Here is a 16,424-nt window from a genome sequence, read left to right as displayed (position 1 = left end):
TTCAGCTTTGTGTTTTTTTTCTTAGCCCAACTTCACCTTAAATACTGAGAGACACTATCAATGCTTCACAGGCTGAGGAACAGTAAATAAAATATTCAATTCGATTTTGTTTATGCAGCATCAAATCACAACAACAGTCGCCTCAAGAGCCTTGGTGAGAACTAAAGTCAACTATTCAAGAACACAGGTCCTCACCACAGATTTAGCTGCTCCATGTTTATGTAGTTTAATAAAGCACAATTGCAACATGTCACTGTTATTTAAATTAAAAAAAATAATAATGAAACAGATTATTTCCTATACTCACGTTGCTTTAATTTACCTAAGAATTAAACAACAGAAAATGGACTTTGAAATCATATAAAAGAACACACTGAGCAAATATTCAACAACTACTACTAGAGAATGGTCTTTATTCTTTACAACAAATTGAACAAATCATTAAAGACACCGAATGTTGTGCCAGATGTTTTTAGGCTGAGGTTGTGGTTTAGTCTTTATTTTCTTATCAATTCAATATCATAAAAATCAATCAACCAAACCAGAACAACTTAAATTTTCTGTTTGACACATTTATCCTGTACATTAATCATATATGTAAAACATCCAGAGCTATTACAGTTTATTTTATTTGTGGATGATACAAATATTTTCTCTGCTGGAGAGACTTTGCAGGAGCTTTTGTGAATTTTCACACAAGAAATGCTTCAACTGAAAACATGGTTTGATAGAAATAAGTTATCACTAAATTTGAATAAAACCACATTTATGTTATTTGGAAATTGCAAAAAAGATGGTGGAAAAACATTGTTGATAAATCATGTTGAAGTGGAGCAGGTTTTTCATGCATATTTCTGGGTGTGATATGATGTTCAACATGTCAGGATGTCACAGAAACTACCAAATGATCAACTTTATAAAAGTCAGATTCACAATTTAAATAAAGACACTGATATCTCAGTGTCTCTCATTAATATTTTTACTTATCCAAATGATGCCTTCAGGTTCCTTCCAGTGTTTAAAATAAACAGCCCTGTCCTCAGAAACAGGATGCTGGACGACTGCAGAGCTGTTAGCTTCAGTTAACCACAGACCACAAACACACAGTCCAGCTCACAGTGAACAACACTCAGTAAGTATAATATTAAACACACAAGTTACAACTGAACAAGATTTCACATTTTTGATAAAGAAACAAAAAAACCCTTGATGTTGCAATTTTGATGTTTACCTTCATATTAAAGTCATAACAAAAAATGTATCAGAGTTTACATTAACACCATCCTCCTCACACATGGTTTATATATGGCCACTAGAGGGGGATGTTGGACTTTAACACTAACATGGATACAAGCAGATCATCAGTGATGCTTCTCTCATGTTGTAGGATGTATTAGAAGCACATGTGGAGGACGGAGGAGAGAGGAGGCTGCACAGGTGATCCTTCCCAGAAGCTTCTTTTGTTTTTAATGTGTCAAAGAGGTGTGACACACAAGTACAACCATGGAGGGAGGAAGAGTTAAACTTCAAAGTCTTTCACTTTGATCCATGTTGTGAATTTAAAGTCAGCATAAAAATAAAACGTGATGAACACTGCAACACCTGAGATCATAAACACAGCTGTAGCTGGGCTGCACCTGTGCTCCACTTAAATCCTTGTTTCCTTGACTCCTCTCCTCCAGTGAGAGGGAGTGAGATGTGAGTAATTTAGGATGCATTGTAGGAAATAAGAGAAGGTAACATTTAAAACAGTGAGTGAGTGTTTACATACCTGTAACTACTGACTGATGTTTCTGTGTAATTTACTAATATCAAAGTTTCATTAAAGAAAAGAAGAAATCTTTGTTTAATAAGCTTCTAATAAAAATGAAGACTTGTTTATCCTCCAGCTGTTGCCTTCTATTAAAACTGAAGGTAAAACTCTCCTGCTAAGGACACACCTGTGCTTCCTTCACTTTATCACCTCCTTCAGACGAGGAGGCAGAAACACATCAGAGAAGAAGAAAAGCCCTCCGACTCCTCGTGTTTCAGTGTGAACCAGGAATCAAAGATGGATGATCGCTTCACTTCCTCTTATTTTTTAAAGGTGGAGCCAACAGTTCTTGTTTGCATGGAAGTCCGAAGAGGCCGTTTGGTCTGTTGATCAGTAGGACAATCTTTTAAACCTCAAGACAATAACATTGAGTAAAAATGAAATATACATACAGGGTTTGTAGGCCTGCTGTCTGTGCTCAGCTCATCTGTTTCTGTATGATTTTAAACACTGACAACACCCAGAACTCTGAACAGCGGCAGCAGACTCAACGCTGGAAAAACCTCTGAGACGTTTCTACCTCCTAAGGTTAGAGGTTAGTAGGAGTTAAAATCCCCGTTCTCTCGTTCATATTTCCTATAGATCACAAAAACAATAACAACAGCAACAAGAAACACGGCAAAAACATTCAGACCAATGAGCAGTCCAACTGATCCATCCACTCTGTGTCCTCCTGGCTGACCTGCAGGTGAGAAACAGGTGTGAGGTGTCAGCTGTCAGGTAGGTGATGAGTGAAGAACAGAACAGAATCCATTTCCTCTTCAAACTGCTGTCAGACATTATCTACTGCACTCTGATCACATCACTCAGACCAGCTGCTTTCTACAAAGTCTCATCAACAACATCTTTAGAAACAAACATCAACAACCAGGAAGCAGCTTCACCTCTGATCACACACACACTCAACTCTACTCACTCACCTGGAGGAACAACATGAAGGTAGGTGGTGTTGATATACTTCCATGAGTGTGTTTCTGCCATGAAGACAATACACTCGTATGTTCCAGCATCATTAATCGTCACATCCTTCAGAATCAAAGACACGTCTCCATCCTTCATCTGTCTGTCCTGCAGATCCACCCGGTACATAAAAGATGGATGCTGGTCATCTGGATCCAGCTGCTCATCCCGGTAGAAAAGCACATCATTATCTCCCAGGTCAGCTCTGCTCCACTTCACAGCTCTGATGGGTTTGCCTTGTGGAACTCGACATGTCAGCGTGACGTCCTGTCCAGACTCAGCTGTGATGGTTTTTTGCTCTGAAAGAGGAAACAACACAGAGGAGAGAAGTTAAAGGTCAAAGTACAATCATGATCAGAATGATTGACTTTAAGACCTGAACTCTTTCATGGCATGCATTTTTAATTTCTCTTTGCTATTTGGACTGATTGGGACCCTATGAATGTAAAAACAAAGAATTATCTTTTTAGCAAGCATAAATAAATAGCATTATTTTTTTTCCTGAGTTTCTGAGTAAAATGAGATCCACATATGAGGACATTTGTTTTAAATTTTGATGATTTGACAGCGGCAGTATAATGTCCTTGTAAGCAGTGTTGGGTGTAACACGTTACTGTAATTAAATTACTTTTCCACTGAATATCGATGAATATCATTATTTAATTTCAATAATTTATCTTCTAAAGATAAAAATAAACTCTGTTACTTTAACATCGCTGTAGTGCAGCTGCACGTCATTTCGCGCCAGTTTGCTGCATAGTCGTATTCTACAGCGGAAGATGTCGGACTCAGCTGAAGCGAGTGGCTGTTTTATGAAATGGACATATTCCCGTCTCTTCACTTTTCTGAAACAAGCAGGCAAGAACATTACGGTAATATGTAAAAACCATCGGCTGCTGTTAATAGCACGAGTAATCTACTGAAGCGCCTGACACAGAGCATAGACGAACACTTCTGAGTGATCCTTGTTCATCATCCATGGATAACACCGCGGCAACTCCTGCTAAGCAGCAAAACCTGATTTTACGTCAGCAGCACAGAAAGCGTCTGAAGGTGAGCTTAAAAAAATAATTGCAGGCTACACTGTGAAAGAGATGCTACCGCTGCGTACTGTAGAGCAGCGGTCCCCAACCCCCGGGCCACGGACCGGTCATTTGGTACTGGGCCAATATCGGTTTTTAGCGTTATTTTGTTGTCGGTTTTTTTTCGTTAACTCTGTTTTCCTGGGTCTTTTCACGTGTGTTATGAATAATTCTTCTTTTTTTCGGTACTGCTACTAGTTTTATTTTGTTATATTTATCTGCGACACCTTAAAGGCCGGTCCGTGAAAATATTGTCAGGCACAAACCGGTCCGTGGCGCAAAAAAGGTTGGGGGCCATTGCTGTAGAGACTCCGTCTTTAAAAAAATTATTTATTATTTAAAGAGTTTAATTTCTATTGTTTGTCCACTCAAGGTTTTTAAGAAGTATTTAGTTAAATTACTTATTGAGTAATTAAGTTGCTTTTCAGACACAGTAATTAGAAATCACCTCTGATCACACACACTCAACTCTACTCACTCACCTGGAGGAACAACATGAAGGTAGATGCTGCTGATGATCTCTAAACCTTGTCCCTGGACAACACGACACTCGTATGTTCCAGCATCATTAATCGTCACATCCTTCAGAATCAAAGACACGTCTCCATCCTTCATGTGTCTGTCCTGCAGATCCACCCGGTTCTTAAAAGATGGATGCTGGTTGCCTGGATCAAAGCGACCATTTCGATACAAAAGCACATATTCATCTCCCAGGTCAGCTCTGCTCCACCTTAGAACTATGATCTTGTTTAGTGCTCGACATGTCAGAGTGACGTCCTGTCCAGACTCAGCTGTGATGGTTTTCTGGTCTGAAAGAGGAAACAACACAGAGCAGAGAGGTTAAAGGTCAAAGTACAATCATGATCAGAATGATTGACTTTCAATATTTTGTTTATTTTCTTTGACATTTGAGTTTATAGTCATGTTGGATTTAATGAACCTCTGAACATCCAGCAGGTCACCAATGACCCACTGAGGGGGAATTTTAGCCTCATGCTAAAAGATAAAGCTGAAAGAGACTCTCTCGCCATGAGAGAGTTCAAAGGTTATTGACCCTCTGAAGCACCGTGTACTAAAGCGTACTGTTCAATAAAGAGCTCGACCTCCCCACTTCAGGTGGAATAGCAGGCTCAACCTCAGTGTGGGTCCTTTGTTGTAAGAATTCTCAGCTTGTCACAATATAGTTTGCAAACCCGACTTATGCTGTGGATTCATTTTATTTGAGAGATTAACACAGTTTTGTTTCAAACCTCACCTGCATGGAAAAACATGAACATGTTGTCAAACAGGAAAGTTTAATATATCGACGCACTTACAGACTTCCGCGTTAGCATTACTGATGATGTTAAACTGTTAAATAGGGATTTATCAACAGATTAAACTGAATTTAAAGCTCTGCAACTCTAGACTACCAGCCATAAAGACAACAGCTGGAGAAACATCTGTCTCCCTCTGACTTCCACCAGCTCATCCATACAACAAACAAACATCAACAACCAGGAAGCAGCTTCACCTCTGATCACACACACACTCAACTCTACTCACTCACCTGGAGGAAGAACTTTCAGTGTGATGATGCTGATGGGCTTTAATAAGCGTGTTTCTGCCATGTAGACACGACACTCGTATGTTCCAGCATCATTAATCATCACATTCTTCAGAATCAAAGACACGTCTCCATCCTTCATCTGTCTGTCCTGCAGATCAACCCGGTACCTAAAAGATGGATGCTGGTAAACTGTAACAAAGTGACCATCCCGGTACAAAAGCACATGTTCATCTCCCAGGTCAGCTCTGCTCCACTTTACAGCTCTGATGTTGTTGTTTGCAGCTCGACATGTCAGAGTGACGTTCTGTCCAGGCACAGCTGTGATGGTTTTCTGGACTGAAAGAGGAAATAACACAGAGCAGAGAGGTTAAAGGTCAAAGTGTAATTATGATCAGAATGATTGACTTTAAATATTTTGGGGTTTTTTTCCTTTGACATTTGAGTCAAAAGAAATAAACAACAAATTGTTGTATATGTTCATGGATGTCAGCAACAAAAAGCTTTGTAGCTGTATACTGACTCCTGAAACTACAACACATCACACTGACACACATTAGACATCTTTGTCTCTGTCACAGCTGCATTACAGATGTTAAGTGCCCACTCAGTCTTGTATGTCCTTCATACACACAGAAAAAGAGTCCATATAAAAAAATAATTATTTCAAACAAATCATTCACATGTAAACCAGACACATAATCTTTATCACAGATATAAACATTATTTAGTTTGTACCAGCTAGATTTCCAGGTGTGCACCAGGTAGTAGTGCACATGTATCAACAAGCATGCTGCCTTTTCCAGTTGTTCCCACTTTTTCTCTTTAGTCTAGCTTTTTTATTACTTATTTTTTTCTTTACTTGTACTTGCGTCTGTTTTAAAAAATTTATTTTAATCATGTGGATTGAGAGAGTTTTTGATCTACTTGGGGTTGGGAAATGTTCCTTTTATCGAGCAACAGGACCACAGCACAACTTCTACATACTGCACAGGCTGTTTACTCGAGAGAGCAGCTGATAGTACTCAGACCCACAGACGTGCCAGCTGAAATCTGGAGGAAAACACAACAAGGATGTGAACAACAAATGTTCAGTCATTAGCAAATAAAATTGATGAGCTAACGATGCTAGCACAGAGTCAGAAGGAATATCGGGAGTGTAGCCTGATGTGTTTCACAGAATCATGGATGCATCAGGACATTTCCGACGATAACACATCTGTGGAAGGCTTCCACACTGTTCAGACGGACAGGGACAGTGCCACAAGCGGTAAGCAGAAAGGAGGGGAGCTTACTCTTCTTGTTAACAACTGGTGGTGAAACCTTGCCCACAAATCAATCAAAGAATGCTGCCTGGACACTGAACTGTGCACTGTTGGACTCAGGCTGTATTATTTGCCCAGGGAATTTACCCATGTAATCTTGGGGGCTGCTTATGTTCCTCCCTCTGCCAGCATGTACCACTATCCACTCTGCCATAGCTCCCACCAGAGGGGGACAGACCACATCTTTCCTCAATGACAAGAAGGGTCCAGGTGTTACTAAAGGACAAGATCAGAGAGGCTAAAGACAATAGAGCTCGAAAATGTGACGTCAAAACCGCAACGGATTGTAGGATTGGTAAGTGGTACTAGTGAACGCAGGCTTTCACAAGAAAACAGTCACAAAGCAATAAAAAAGAAACACAAAGAATGTCAAGAAGCTGTTGTATTATTAACTGCAGTAGCCGGTCGCATGACAGTGAAAGGAAGCCGATGGGTAAAGAGATCGGCTTTTAGCGGATTCCATCGTGGAAGAGAAATTGTTCATGTCATGTTTCCGAAGTAACAAAGAGCCGACAGATGGCCTGGATTGCAGCCATTTGAAGACCAAATATAACGTCCCAGAACACTGCAGCTCACATGTTAGTCTGCTCCAAGCATTTCTACAAAGGTAAGTCTTCTGTTGTAGTTATTACGTAATTTATCATAACATAATTGTTGATGTACATTACAAATAAGTCTTATATTGATTTCAATTGAATTCGTTGCGCTATGCTGCTCTGTTCACTGTGGCTTTGGGGCTAATGTTTGTTGTGTTCCCATCTTCAGAAGTTTTCTGATGACTCTGCAGTGGTTGGATGCATCAGCAGGGATAATGAGACAGAGTACCGGGCTGTGGCTGACTCCTTCATCACATGGTGCATGCAGAATCATCTACAGCTCAATGTGGCAAAGACCAAGGAATTGGTGGTGGATTTTAGGAAGACCAGGAAACACTTGACCCCTGTTTCAATCCAGAGGGTAAAAGTGGACATTTTGGAGGACTATAAATACCTTGGAGTATACATTTACAATAAACTGGACTGGGCTAAAAACACCACAGCACTTTACAGAAAGGGCCACAGTCGTCTCTGTTTTTGAGGCGACTGAGGTCCTTCAACATCTGTTGGACAATGCTCAGGATTTTCTACGACTCTGTTGTGGCCAGGGCAACCATCTACGCTGTTGCATGCTGCACATCCCAACAGACTAAATAAACTCATCCACAAGGCCAGTAATGTTATGGGAATGGAGCTGGACTCTGTTAGGGTGGTATCAGAGAGGCGGATGTTGTCCAAGATAAAGACAATGCTGGATAATTCCTCCCACCCGCTCCATAACGTGCTGGCTAACCACAGGAGCACACTCAGTGAGAGACTGAGATTACCCACAATGCACCACTAAATGACACAAGAAATCATTCCTGCCCATGGCCATCTGTCTGCAACTGTAAACCCACATAATTTCTTTAGGGATTAATAAAGATTCTGATTCTGATGTGATTTCAAGTTCAAGTAGACCGACACAGTTACAGCAGACGTTTACACACGAGTTAGAGACAACAGCTGGAAAAACATCTGTCTACCTCTGACATCCACCAGCTCATCCATACAACAAACAAACATCAACAACCAGGAAGCAGCTTCACCTCTGATCACACACACACTCAACTCTACTCACTCACCTGGAGGAACAACACTCAGGCTGATGATGCTGATGAGCTGCCATGAGTCTGTTTCTGCCATGAAGACACGACACCCGAATGTTCCAGCATCATTAATCGTCACATTCTTCAGAATCAAAGACACGTCTCCATCCTTCATCTGTCTGTCCTGCAGATCCACCCGGTTCTTAAAAGATGGATGCTGGTGATCTGGATCAAAGTGACCATTCCAGTATGAAAGGACATATTTTGGCTCCAAGTCAGCTCTGCTCCATCTTAAAACTATGATCTTTTTGTTTGGAGCTCGACATGTCAGAGTGACGTCCTGTCCAGACTCAGCTGTTATCATTTCCTGATCTGAAAGAGGAAACAACACAGAGCAGAGAGGTTAAAGGTCAAAGTTCAATTATGATCAGAATGATTGACTTTCAATATTTTGTTTATTTCCTTTGACATTTGAGTTTATAGTCATGTTGGATTTAATGAACCTCTGAACATCCAGCAGGTCACCAGTGACCCACTGAGGGGGAATTTTAGCCTCATGCTAAACATGCAAAGTGTCAGAAACTACAAGATGTTAGCTTCCACAGAACAACAACATGTGCTGATAATAAGTGAACACAAGTGAACTCTAGACTACCAGCCACAAAGACAACAGCTGGAGAAACATCTGTATCCCTCTGACATCCACCAGCTCATCCATACAACAAACAAACATCAACAACCAGGAAGCAGCTTCACCTCTGATCACACACACACTCAACTCTACTCACTCACCTGGAGGATCAACATGAAGGTAGATGATGCTGATGATCTTCCATGATAATATTTGTTCCATGTAGACACGACACTCGTATGTTCCAGCGTCATTCATCGTCACATCCTTCAGAATCAAAGACATGTCTCCATCCTTCATCTGTCTTTCTTGCAGGTCCACCCGGTTCTTAAAAGATGGATGCTGGTTGGCTGGAAAAAATTGGTTGTCTCCATACAAAAGCACATTTTTGTATTCCAGGTCAGCTCTGCTCCATCTTGCAACTCTGATGTTGTTTGGAGCTCGACATGTCAGAGTGACGTCCTGTCCAGACTCAGCTGTGATATTTTTCTGGTCTGAAAGAGGAAACAACACAGAGGAGAGAGGTTAAAGGTCAAAGTACAATTATCATCAGAATGATTGACTTTAAATATTTTGTTTATTTCCTTTGACATTTGAGTTTTAAGTCATGTTGAATTAGGGGTGGGCGGTATAAACGGTATACCGTAGAAACAATATAAATTTTGCCAACGGTAAAGATTTTGACTATACCACTCTACCGTGATAGCACATGTTGATGATGTCATCAAGCTGCGCCTGTTTTGGTCGAAAGCATGGCAGCGGCTACAACCATTATCAACTACAAATTATGCCGAGCAATAGTAATAGCAAAGATAAGTAATAAGTAATAGCAAAGAGACAAAGCAGTTTTGAAATATGGGGAAAGCGAAAAACTGCACTTTCTCCACTTCCGTACCGTTGATTCATTAATATTGAGTTCTTTCGCAGCTGCTCTGTTCCCATGTTGTTGCAGTATATTAATAACTAACCTCGTATTGTAGAGGGATTATCTAAGTTGTTCTCCTGACTGAAGTTTGGTCCGTGTATATGTCTACATCCTCTGAACATCCAGCAGGTCACCAGTGACTCACTGAGGGGGAATTTTAGCCTCATGCTAAACATGCAAAGTAGGGCTGGGTATTGTCACTGATTTCTATAATTAATTCGATTCAGAATCACAAGGTCCCGAATCGATTCGATCCACGATTCAATTCAATTCGATTTGACTCGATTTAAATCTGGGAAATTTTGCCTCAGACAGTCAGAAATATTATAATTCAGATCAGTACATTTACATATTGTTGTATCTATAAAAAGGAAGCTGACACTTTCCAGACTTTATCAAAGGTGTGAGCGTCACATCAGATGCCTTTGTGTCAAAGTAGCTGAAGATAAAACACAGAAAAACATGAAGGTGGTTTTCCAGGCCTGGGATTTTATAAAAATATTCTGCAGTACATCAAAAACGAAAGAAAACCATTAATCAACATATGAACGTTACCTCTGACGTTACAGCGGTTTTATTAGAGACACGGCTAAGCATTTTGCATTTTGCATAATTTTAAAAAGTTTAAATTTGTTCAGTATTGAACAGCGGAAATTAGGTTTTCTTTTCGGAAGTATGTAAAAGGGAAAAAAAACAGCGGCCGACAGCGCTGTAAACAACGGTAGACTTGTGCGTAACAAGCAAGCGAATAATGCAGAAAACAGATTTTTAGACAGGAAACTGTAGTTGAAGTACAGAGAGAGAGAGAGAGAGAGCTGTGCATGAAGTGTGATTTTATCGTGGGTGAAGCAAAACAGCAAAAGTCAGAGGGAATCCATGACAATGTTTATGTGAAGCATAGTTTGGATCTTCTTTTGCTGCTGGTTCAGTCAATATTGTTTGTAGAGAGATAAAACTAACAGCTTTAGAATCAGCGCAAAAAAGGCGTAAACACGAAGCACGGACCCGCCGAAATATCAGAATCAGCGAGCTGTTGGCCTTCAGACCCGACCGTTTTCGGTGCCGTTGGGTGAGAAAGGCAACATCTCACTGATTCTGATCCATCGGAGGCTCCGCGCTTTGTGTTTACGTCTTTGTGCAGAATCCGTGTACCTGCTCTCATTTACTGTCTTAGCTGTTTGGTGGTTGTTGAAATTTTTTGAGGTTTCACCTGAGGTTCTGGCATTTCGGGCAAAATAAATTTATATCAAAAAATCAATTCAGGATTTTAATGAATCGATTTTACCTTATCGAAGCCAGAATCGATTTTAATCGATAAATTGAAAACCCACCCAAATGCAAATTGTGTGAAAAACTACAAGATGTTAGCTTCCACAAAAAACAATGTGCTGATAATAAGTGAACATAATGTGTGAGAGAAAGCAGCCCTCTGGATAAACTACCTCTGACATCCTCCAGCTCATCCATACAACAAACAAGCATCAACAACCAGGAAGCAGCTTCACCTCTGATCACACACACACTCAACTCTACTCACTCACCTGGAGGAACAACATGAAGGTAGATGATGCTGATGAGCTGCCATGAGTCTGTTTCTGTCATGTAGACACGACACTTGTATGTTCCAGCGTCTTTAATCGCCACATCCTTCAGAATCAAAGACACGTCTCCATCCTTCATCTGTCTGTCCTGCAGATCCACCCGGTTCTTAAAAGATGGATGCTGGTAATATGGGACATACTGTCCATTTCGGTACAAAAGCAAATATTCATCTCCCAGGTCAGCTCTGCTCCACTCTACACCTATGAATTTGTTGTTTGGAGCTCGACATGTCAGAGTGACGTCCTGTCCAGACTCAGCTGTGATGTTTTTCTGGTCTGAAAGGAAACAATACAGGGCAGAGAGGTTAAAGGTCAAAGTACAATTATGATCAGAATGACTGACTTTAAAAATTTTGGTTATTTCATTGAAGTTTGAGTTTTTAGTCATGTTGGATTTAATGAATCTCTGCTGGTGACCTGGCGGATGTTCAGTGTTCCCACTATCCCATAGTCCAGCCTATCACGCGATTCACATTCGTATATACGAAGCTAATCAACGTGGTTGACAGGCTATGACAGCGTCCTTATGTGCCGACACCGGTGTTTTAGCTAGCAAAGCGGCGTGGCTGATGTGGAGTGAAGCCACGTTAATGACAACGTGTACAACCATTGGAGATGTGAGCAGGACAGACGGAACAACTGACGGAAAAAGTGTGGACTTTATACCAGTTTTTAAATTGTGTTGAGAGGCCACGTAAAACCAGAGTTATGATTAAAAAAAATGCAATGTTTGGTTTTCTTCCTGAATACTGTCGTTGTTTATATTTACTGCGGGAAGAAACGGTAAAAACGGCGTTTTTTAAGGAAAATGTTTGAAAGCCTGTGAGCAAAAACAACCCCCCACCCACTCACCCTTTCCTATTGGTCGAAAAATGTACCATGTCGACCAAAACACGGCATTTAGTTGTTAAGAAACGGGGGGAAGTTTTAGGAGTGACGGCGGTGTTTTGAGATGTAAGCGAATTGTGACGTTTAGCGCAAATCTTGTGTAGTTAGTGTGTAGTGTAGTCAATAGTTTTGTTGTGTGTGTCAGAACAATGAGACGACTGCTGAATGTTACAGGTGTTACAGCAGTGATACATCTCATACATTTAAACACACAAACCCCGTGAGCTGACATCCAGGAGGTGCTAAATAGTCCTCTATGGCCTTATTGCCTTATCCTCCATCTTCTTTCTCAATTATTTCCACTCTTTAAACGATATTTTCTCCATGTGTGGAGCTAACCGTGAGCTGCAGCATGCAGACACCATGTGCGCTAGCAAAGGAAAAAGTGGCTGGGTGGAGACCCAAACAGCAAAGCTGTACCCTACACAGTTCACCACCGGAGGGCGCAAAGGAACAAAATCCAGCTTAACAAACATCAAATGCAACAAACGTCAAATGCAAAAGACCATTACAATGCCAAAACCAGTAACTAGTCGTTACTGGGATTTAGATAGGCTCGTTATTCGTTACTTCGTGTGGTGACTTTATTTTGTTCATATGGTTAATGATTAGAGTTGCCAACCGTCCCGTAAAAAACAGAATCGTCTCAATTTCAGAGAAAATATTACGCGTTTCGTATTGAGGTGAAAAGGAACACAGTTTGTCCCGTACTTCAGCTACAATGAAAAAGACACAAAGCTGGAGTTATTGTCTTTGCTGCACAACTGCCTCTTCATCTCTTATTCTATCCCCTCTCTCTCCTGTTTCTACTTCAATCATGAAACTGATCAATGATCAGCTGATCGGCTTTTCTCTCTTGTTTGTTTATCGCCCACTTTGCGCCAGAAAGAGGAAACCAGCAGATGTCGCGTTAAACAACAGCAGCACGTTTAAGCTTGATCAGCTGTTGTTAGAATTTATTTAATATTAATTTCTAGTATCAGCTGATGTTTGTTGGAGCCACAGCTGTAAAGCTGCTGGTCATGATATCGGTTTGGTTATCTGGTGAGAGGGAAACATGCAGATGAAACCAGGAGATGTCCTTACTGAATCATCAGAGCTGAACAGGTGATGTAGAAACAGGTTTACCTTTTAGGTGACATGAATGAGTTGAAGGGAAGTTATGAACTGTTTCTGAGAGACAAATAACACCAGGATCCTTTTCTATGTAGCTGACAGCTGGTAACTGTGCAGGGGCGGGTCTAGCAAAGTGTTGCCAGGGGTCCATGTAGGGCATTAACAAGGAAAGGGGGGCACAAAGAAATACTTTTCTTTCTTATTCTCATTTAAAATAGCTTTTAACAAATAATTATCTGAGTCTTACAACAAACGATTAATAGATTGATACATATATACCATCAGAACAGTGTACATCACTGTCACAACAGTGTTTGTTTTCATTCAAAGGGTTTATGATTTTTCCTATAATGGCGGGCCGGTCTCTAGTCAAAATGCCCGGGACGATTTTTTGTCCCAGTCCAGCTCTGTATGCAGCTCATCTGCAGTCTGGTGTTACCTACATCTTCTTATTCAGAAGGCAGAATTTCCGAGTTCTGAGTACAATCGAAAGCACCACGACTGCAGTTTTTGTGTTGGATGTAAAAAGCACACATGACGCTGTGACATAGGCTAGAATCATGGCGGCAGTCAACGACGGTCCAGGCGTGGGATTTCTCTCGTGGAAATGTGCACATTATTTTTTCCTTTCTATTGGTAGGTGGCACAGTGCACTTGTAAGTAAGCAAGCTAGAATACTGGCACTCTTGCTGGGTATCCAGTTACGGAAGCAACACATTAACAAGAGAATTCTGAGTAAAACCAAAGTTACTTTCCCTAGTAACTAGCTACTCTGAAAGTAACGAGTAACTTGAAGTAACTGAGTTACTTTTGATAGAACTAACTAGTAATGTAACTAAGTTACTAATTTAAAGTAACTTACCAAACACTGCTAGTGACCCACTGAGGGGGAATTTTAACCTCATGCTAAACATGAGTGTCAGAAACTACAAGATGTTAGCTTCCACAGAACAACAACATGTGCTGATAATAAGTGAACACAAGTGAACTCTAGACTACCAGCCACAAAGACAACAGCTGGAGAAACATCTGTATCCCTCTGACATCCACCAGCTCATCCATACAACAAACAAACATCAACAACCAGGAAGCAGCTTCACCTCTGATCACACACACACTCAACTCTACTCACTCACCTGGAGGAACAACATGAAGGTAGATGGTTCTGATGAGCCACCATGAGAATATTTCTTGCATGACGGCACGACACCCGTATGTTCCAGCATCATTAATCGTCACATCCTTCAGAATCAAAGACACGTCTCCATCCTTCATCTGTCTGTCCTGCAGATCCACCCGGTTCTTAAAAGATGGATGCTGGTCATCTGGAACAAAGCGACCATTTCGATACAAAAGCACATATTCATCTCCCAGGTCAGCTCTGCTCCACCTTAGAGCTATGATCTTGTTTAGTGCTCGACATGGCAGAATGACGTCCTCTCCAGGCACAGCTGTGATGGTTTTCTGGTCTGAAAGAGGAAACAACACAGAGCAGAGAGGTTAAAGGTCAAAGTACAATTATGATCAGAATGATTGACTTTAAATATTTTGTTTATTTCCTTTCACATTTGAGTTTTTAGTCATGTTGGATTTAATGAACCTCTGAACATTCAGCAGGTCACCAGTGACCCACTGAGGGGGAATTTTAGCCTCATGCTAAACATGCAAAGTGTCAGAAACTACAAGATGTTAGCTTCCACAGAACAACAACATGTGCTGATAATAAGTGAACATAATGTGTGAGAGAAAGCAGCCTCTCATTATAAGACACTGTGAGTCTCTGCATGCTGCCTTTATGGAGCTACAGCTGTTTGTATACACTGAACTAAAAGCTTTGTAGCTGTATACTGACTCCTGACACTACAACACATCACACTGACACACACATTACACTTCTTTGTCTCTGTCACAGCTGGATTACAGATGTTAAGTGTCCACCCAGCCTCGTGTCTCCTTCACACACACTGAAACAATATGAAAATAAGGGTTTTGTTAGTAACATGTAAACCAGCTAATGTTCATTAATCTTTATCTCAGAGACAGTTTAGTTTGTAACAGTTAATAAACACGAAAATATGACAAACATCAAAGTGGAGTGACGCAGTTAGAGCAGAGATACGGGTTCTGTAGTTCTGCTGATCGGACTCTTATTTTGTCATAAACCCTTGTTATTGTTTTGTGTCGATGGGATTTAAATAAAGTCTTCAGTAAAGCTGAAAATCACAGCTGAAAGTAACAGATCTGGCCGATCGCTCCGATTTATCATTTTGTGCCTTAAAGAGCAAAAAAAAAAAAAAAAAAAATGCGCAGCTGTTCTTTAACCAGCTCCACGGCATAAAACCAAGTCTGCCAAATGAATTTATTATTCAGAATATACAAGAGAAAGACTTTATTAGTCTCTGAGTGACTCCATCCAGTCTCTGCACACACGGACAAACTGAACCAGCACGAAAGTAACTCTACTGCCAACTGTTTGTCTCACAGGAAAATGTTTACTTTTATAAAAGTAAAACATATATTAATATTTTTACTATGCAGCCGATCGTTCCATTTTTTTCTCAAATTAACTCCGTTTGTTTTTAATACAGTTAAATTATGAAATCTGACCTGCAGAGACAAACAGGACAAACATCAGCGTGGAGCAGAGTGACGCAGTTACAGCAGACATGTCCGTGTTCTCTGTTTCTGCTGATCTGACTCTTAGTTTGTCCTAAACGTCTGAGTCTGTTGGTGTTTTCACTCAATAACTGAACCTGAGTTTAAACCTGAACACATCAGATTACATTTACATTTAATAATGTTTTGCCTTTCAGCTGTTGTTGTGCTAGTTTTTCTTGTCGGTGTTGTTTTTCTTCTTCTAGTTGTTCTAGTTCTTCTTGTTCCTCCTCCCAGTATTTCATACTGATGCAGCTT

The 16,424-nt window shown here is 40.6% G+C and overlaps 1 protein-coding gene across 3 annotated transcripts; it reads right to left on the bottom strand.

Annotated features, from left to right (window-relative positions):
• Positions 1-393: 393 nt before the first annotated feature.
• LOC116324704 (hemicentin-1-like) lies at positions 394-16,424 on the bottom strand. 3 transcript variants are annotated; one of them, XM_039608663.1, is made up of 10 exons: positions 16,119-16,424; positions 15,398-15,475; positions 14,648-14,980; positions 11,448-11,783; positions 9,143-9,475; positions 8,387-8,722; positions 5,405-5,740; positions 4,338-4,664; positions 2,734-3,072; positions 394-2,495 (listed from the first exon to the last, which is right to left on the bottom strand). In XM_039608663.1, exons 3-10 carry the CDS (start codon positions 14,784-14,786, stop codon positions 2,350-2,352), a joined length of 2,292 nt encoding a protein of 763 aa, XP_039464597.1. In that variant the 5' UTR covers positions 14,787-14,980; positions 15,398-15,475; positions 16,119-16,424; the 3' UTR covers positions 394-2,349. The 3 variants fall into 3 exon arrangements, with proteins under 3 accessions (XP_039464597.1, XP_039464598.1, XP_039464596.1); XM_039608664.1 differs by having other exon boundaries at positions 16,301-16,346; XM_039608662.1 differs by lacking the exon at positions 15,398-15,475.

Source organism: Oreochromis aureus, linkage group 3, assembly GCF_013358895.1.
Source record: "Oreochromis aureus strain Israel breed Guangdong linkage group 3, ZZ_aureus, whole genome shotgun sequence".
Classification (NCBI taxonomy): Eukaryota; Metazoa; Chordata; class Actinopteri; order Cichliformes; family Cichlidae; genus Oreochromis; species Oreochromis aureus.
Note: the sequence above shows the minus strand (reverse complement) of the source record. Positions and strands in the feature narration are given on the sequence as shown.

Excerpts from the sequence above, each read along its gene's own strand:
- LOC116324704 (XM_039608662.1), bottom strand. The coding sequence starts at position 16,179 with ATGTCTGCTGTAACTGCGTCACTCTGCTCCACGCTGATGTTTGTCCTG. Across the intron at positions 9,476-11,447 it reads CCTTCATGTTGTTCCTCCAG|ACCAGAAAAATATCACAGCT; the intron begins GTGAGTGAGTAG and ends TTCCTCTTTCAG. Across the intron at positions 5,741-8,386 it reads CCTGAGTGTTGTTCCTCCAG|TCCAGAAAACCATCACAGCT; the intron begins GTGAGTGAGTAG and ends TTCCTCTTTCAG.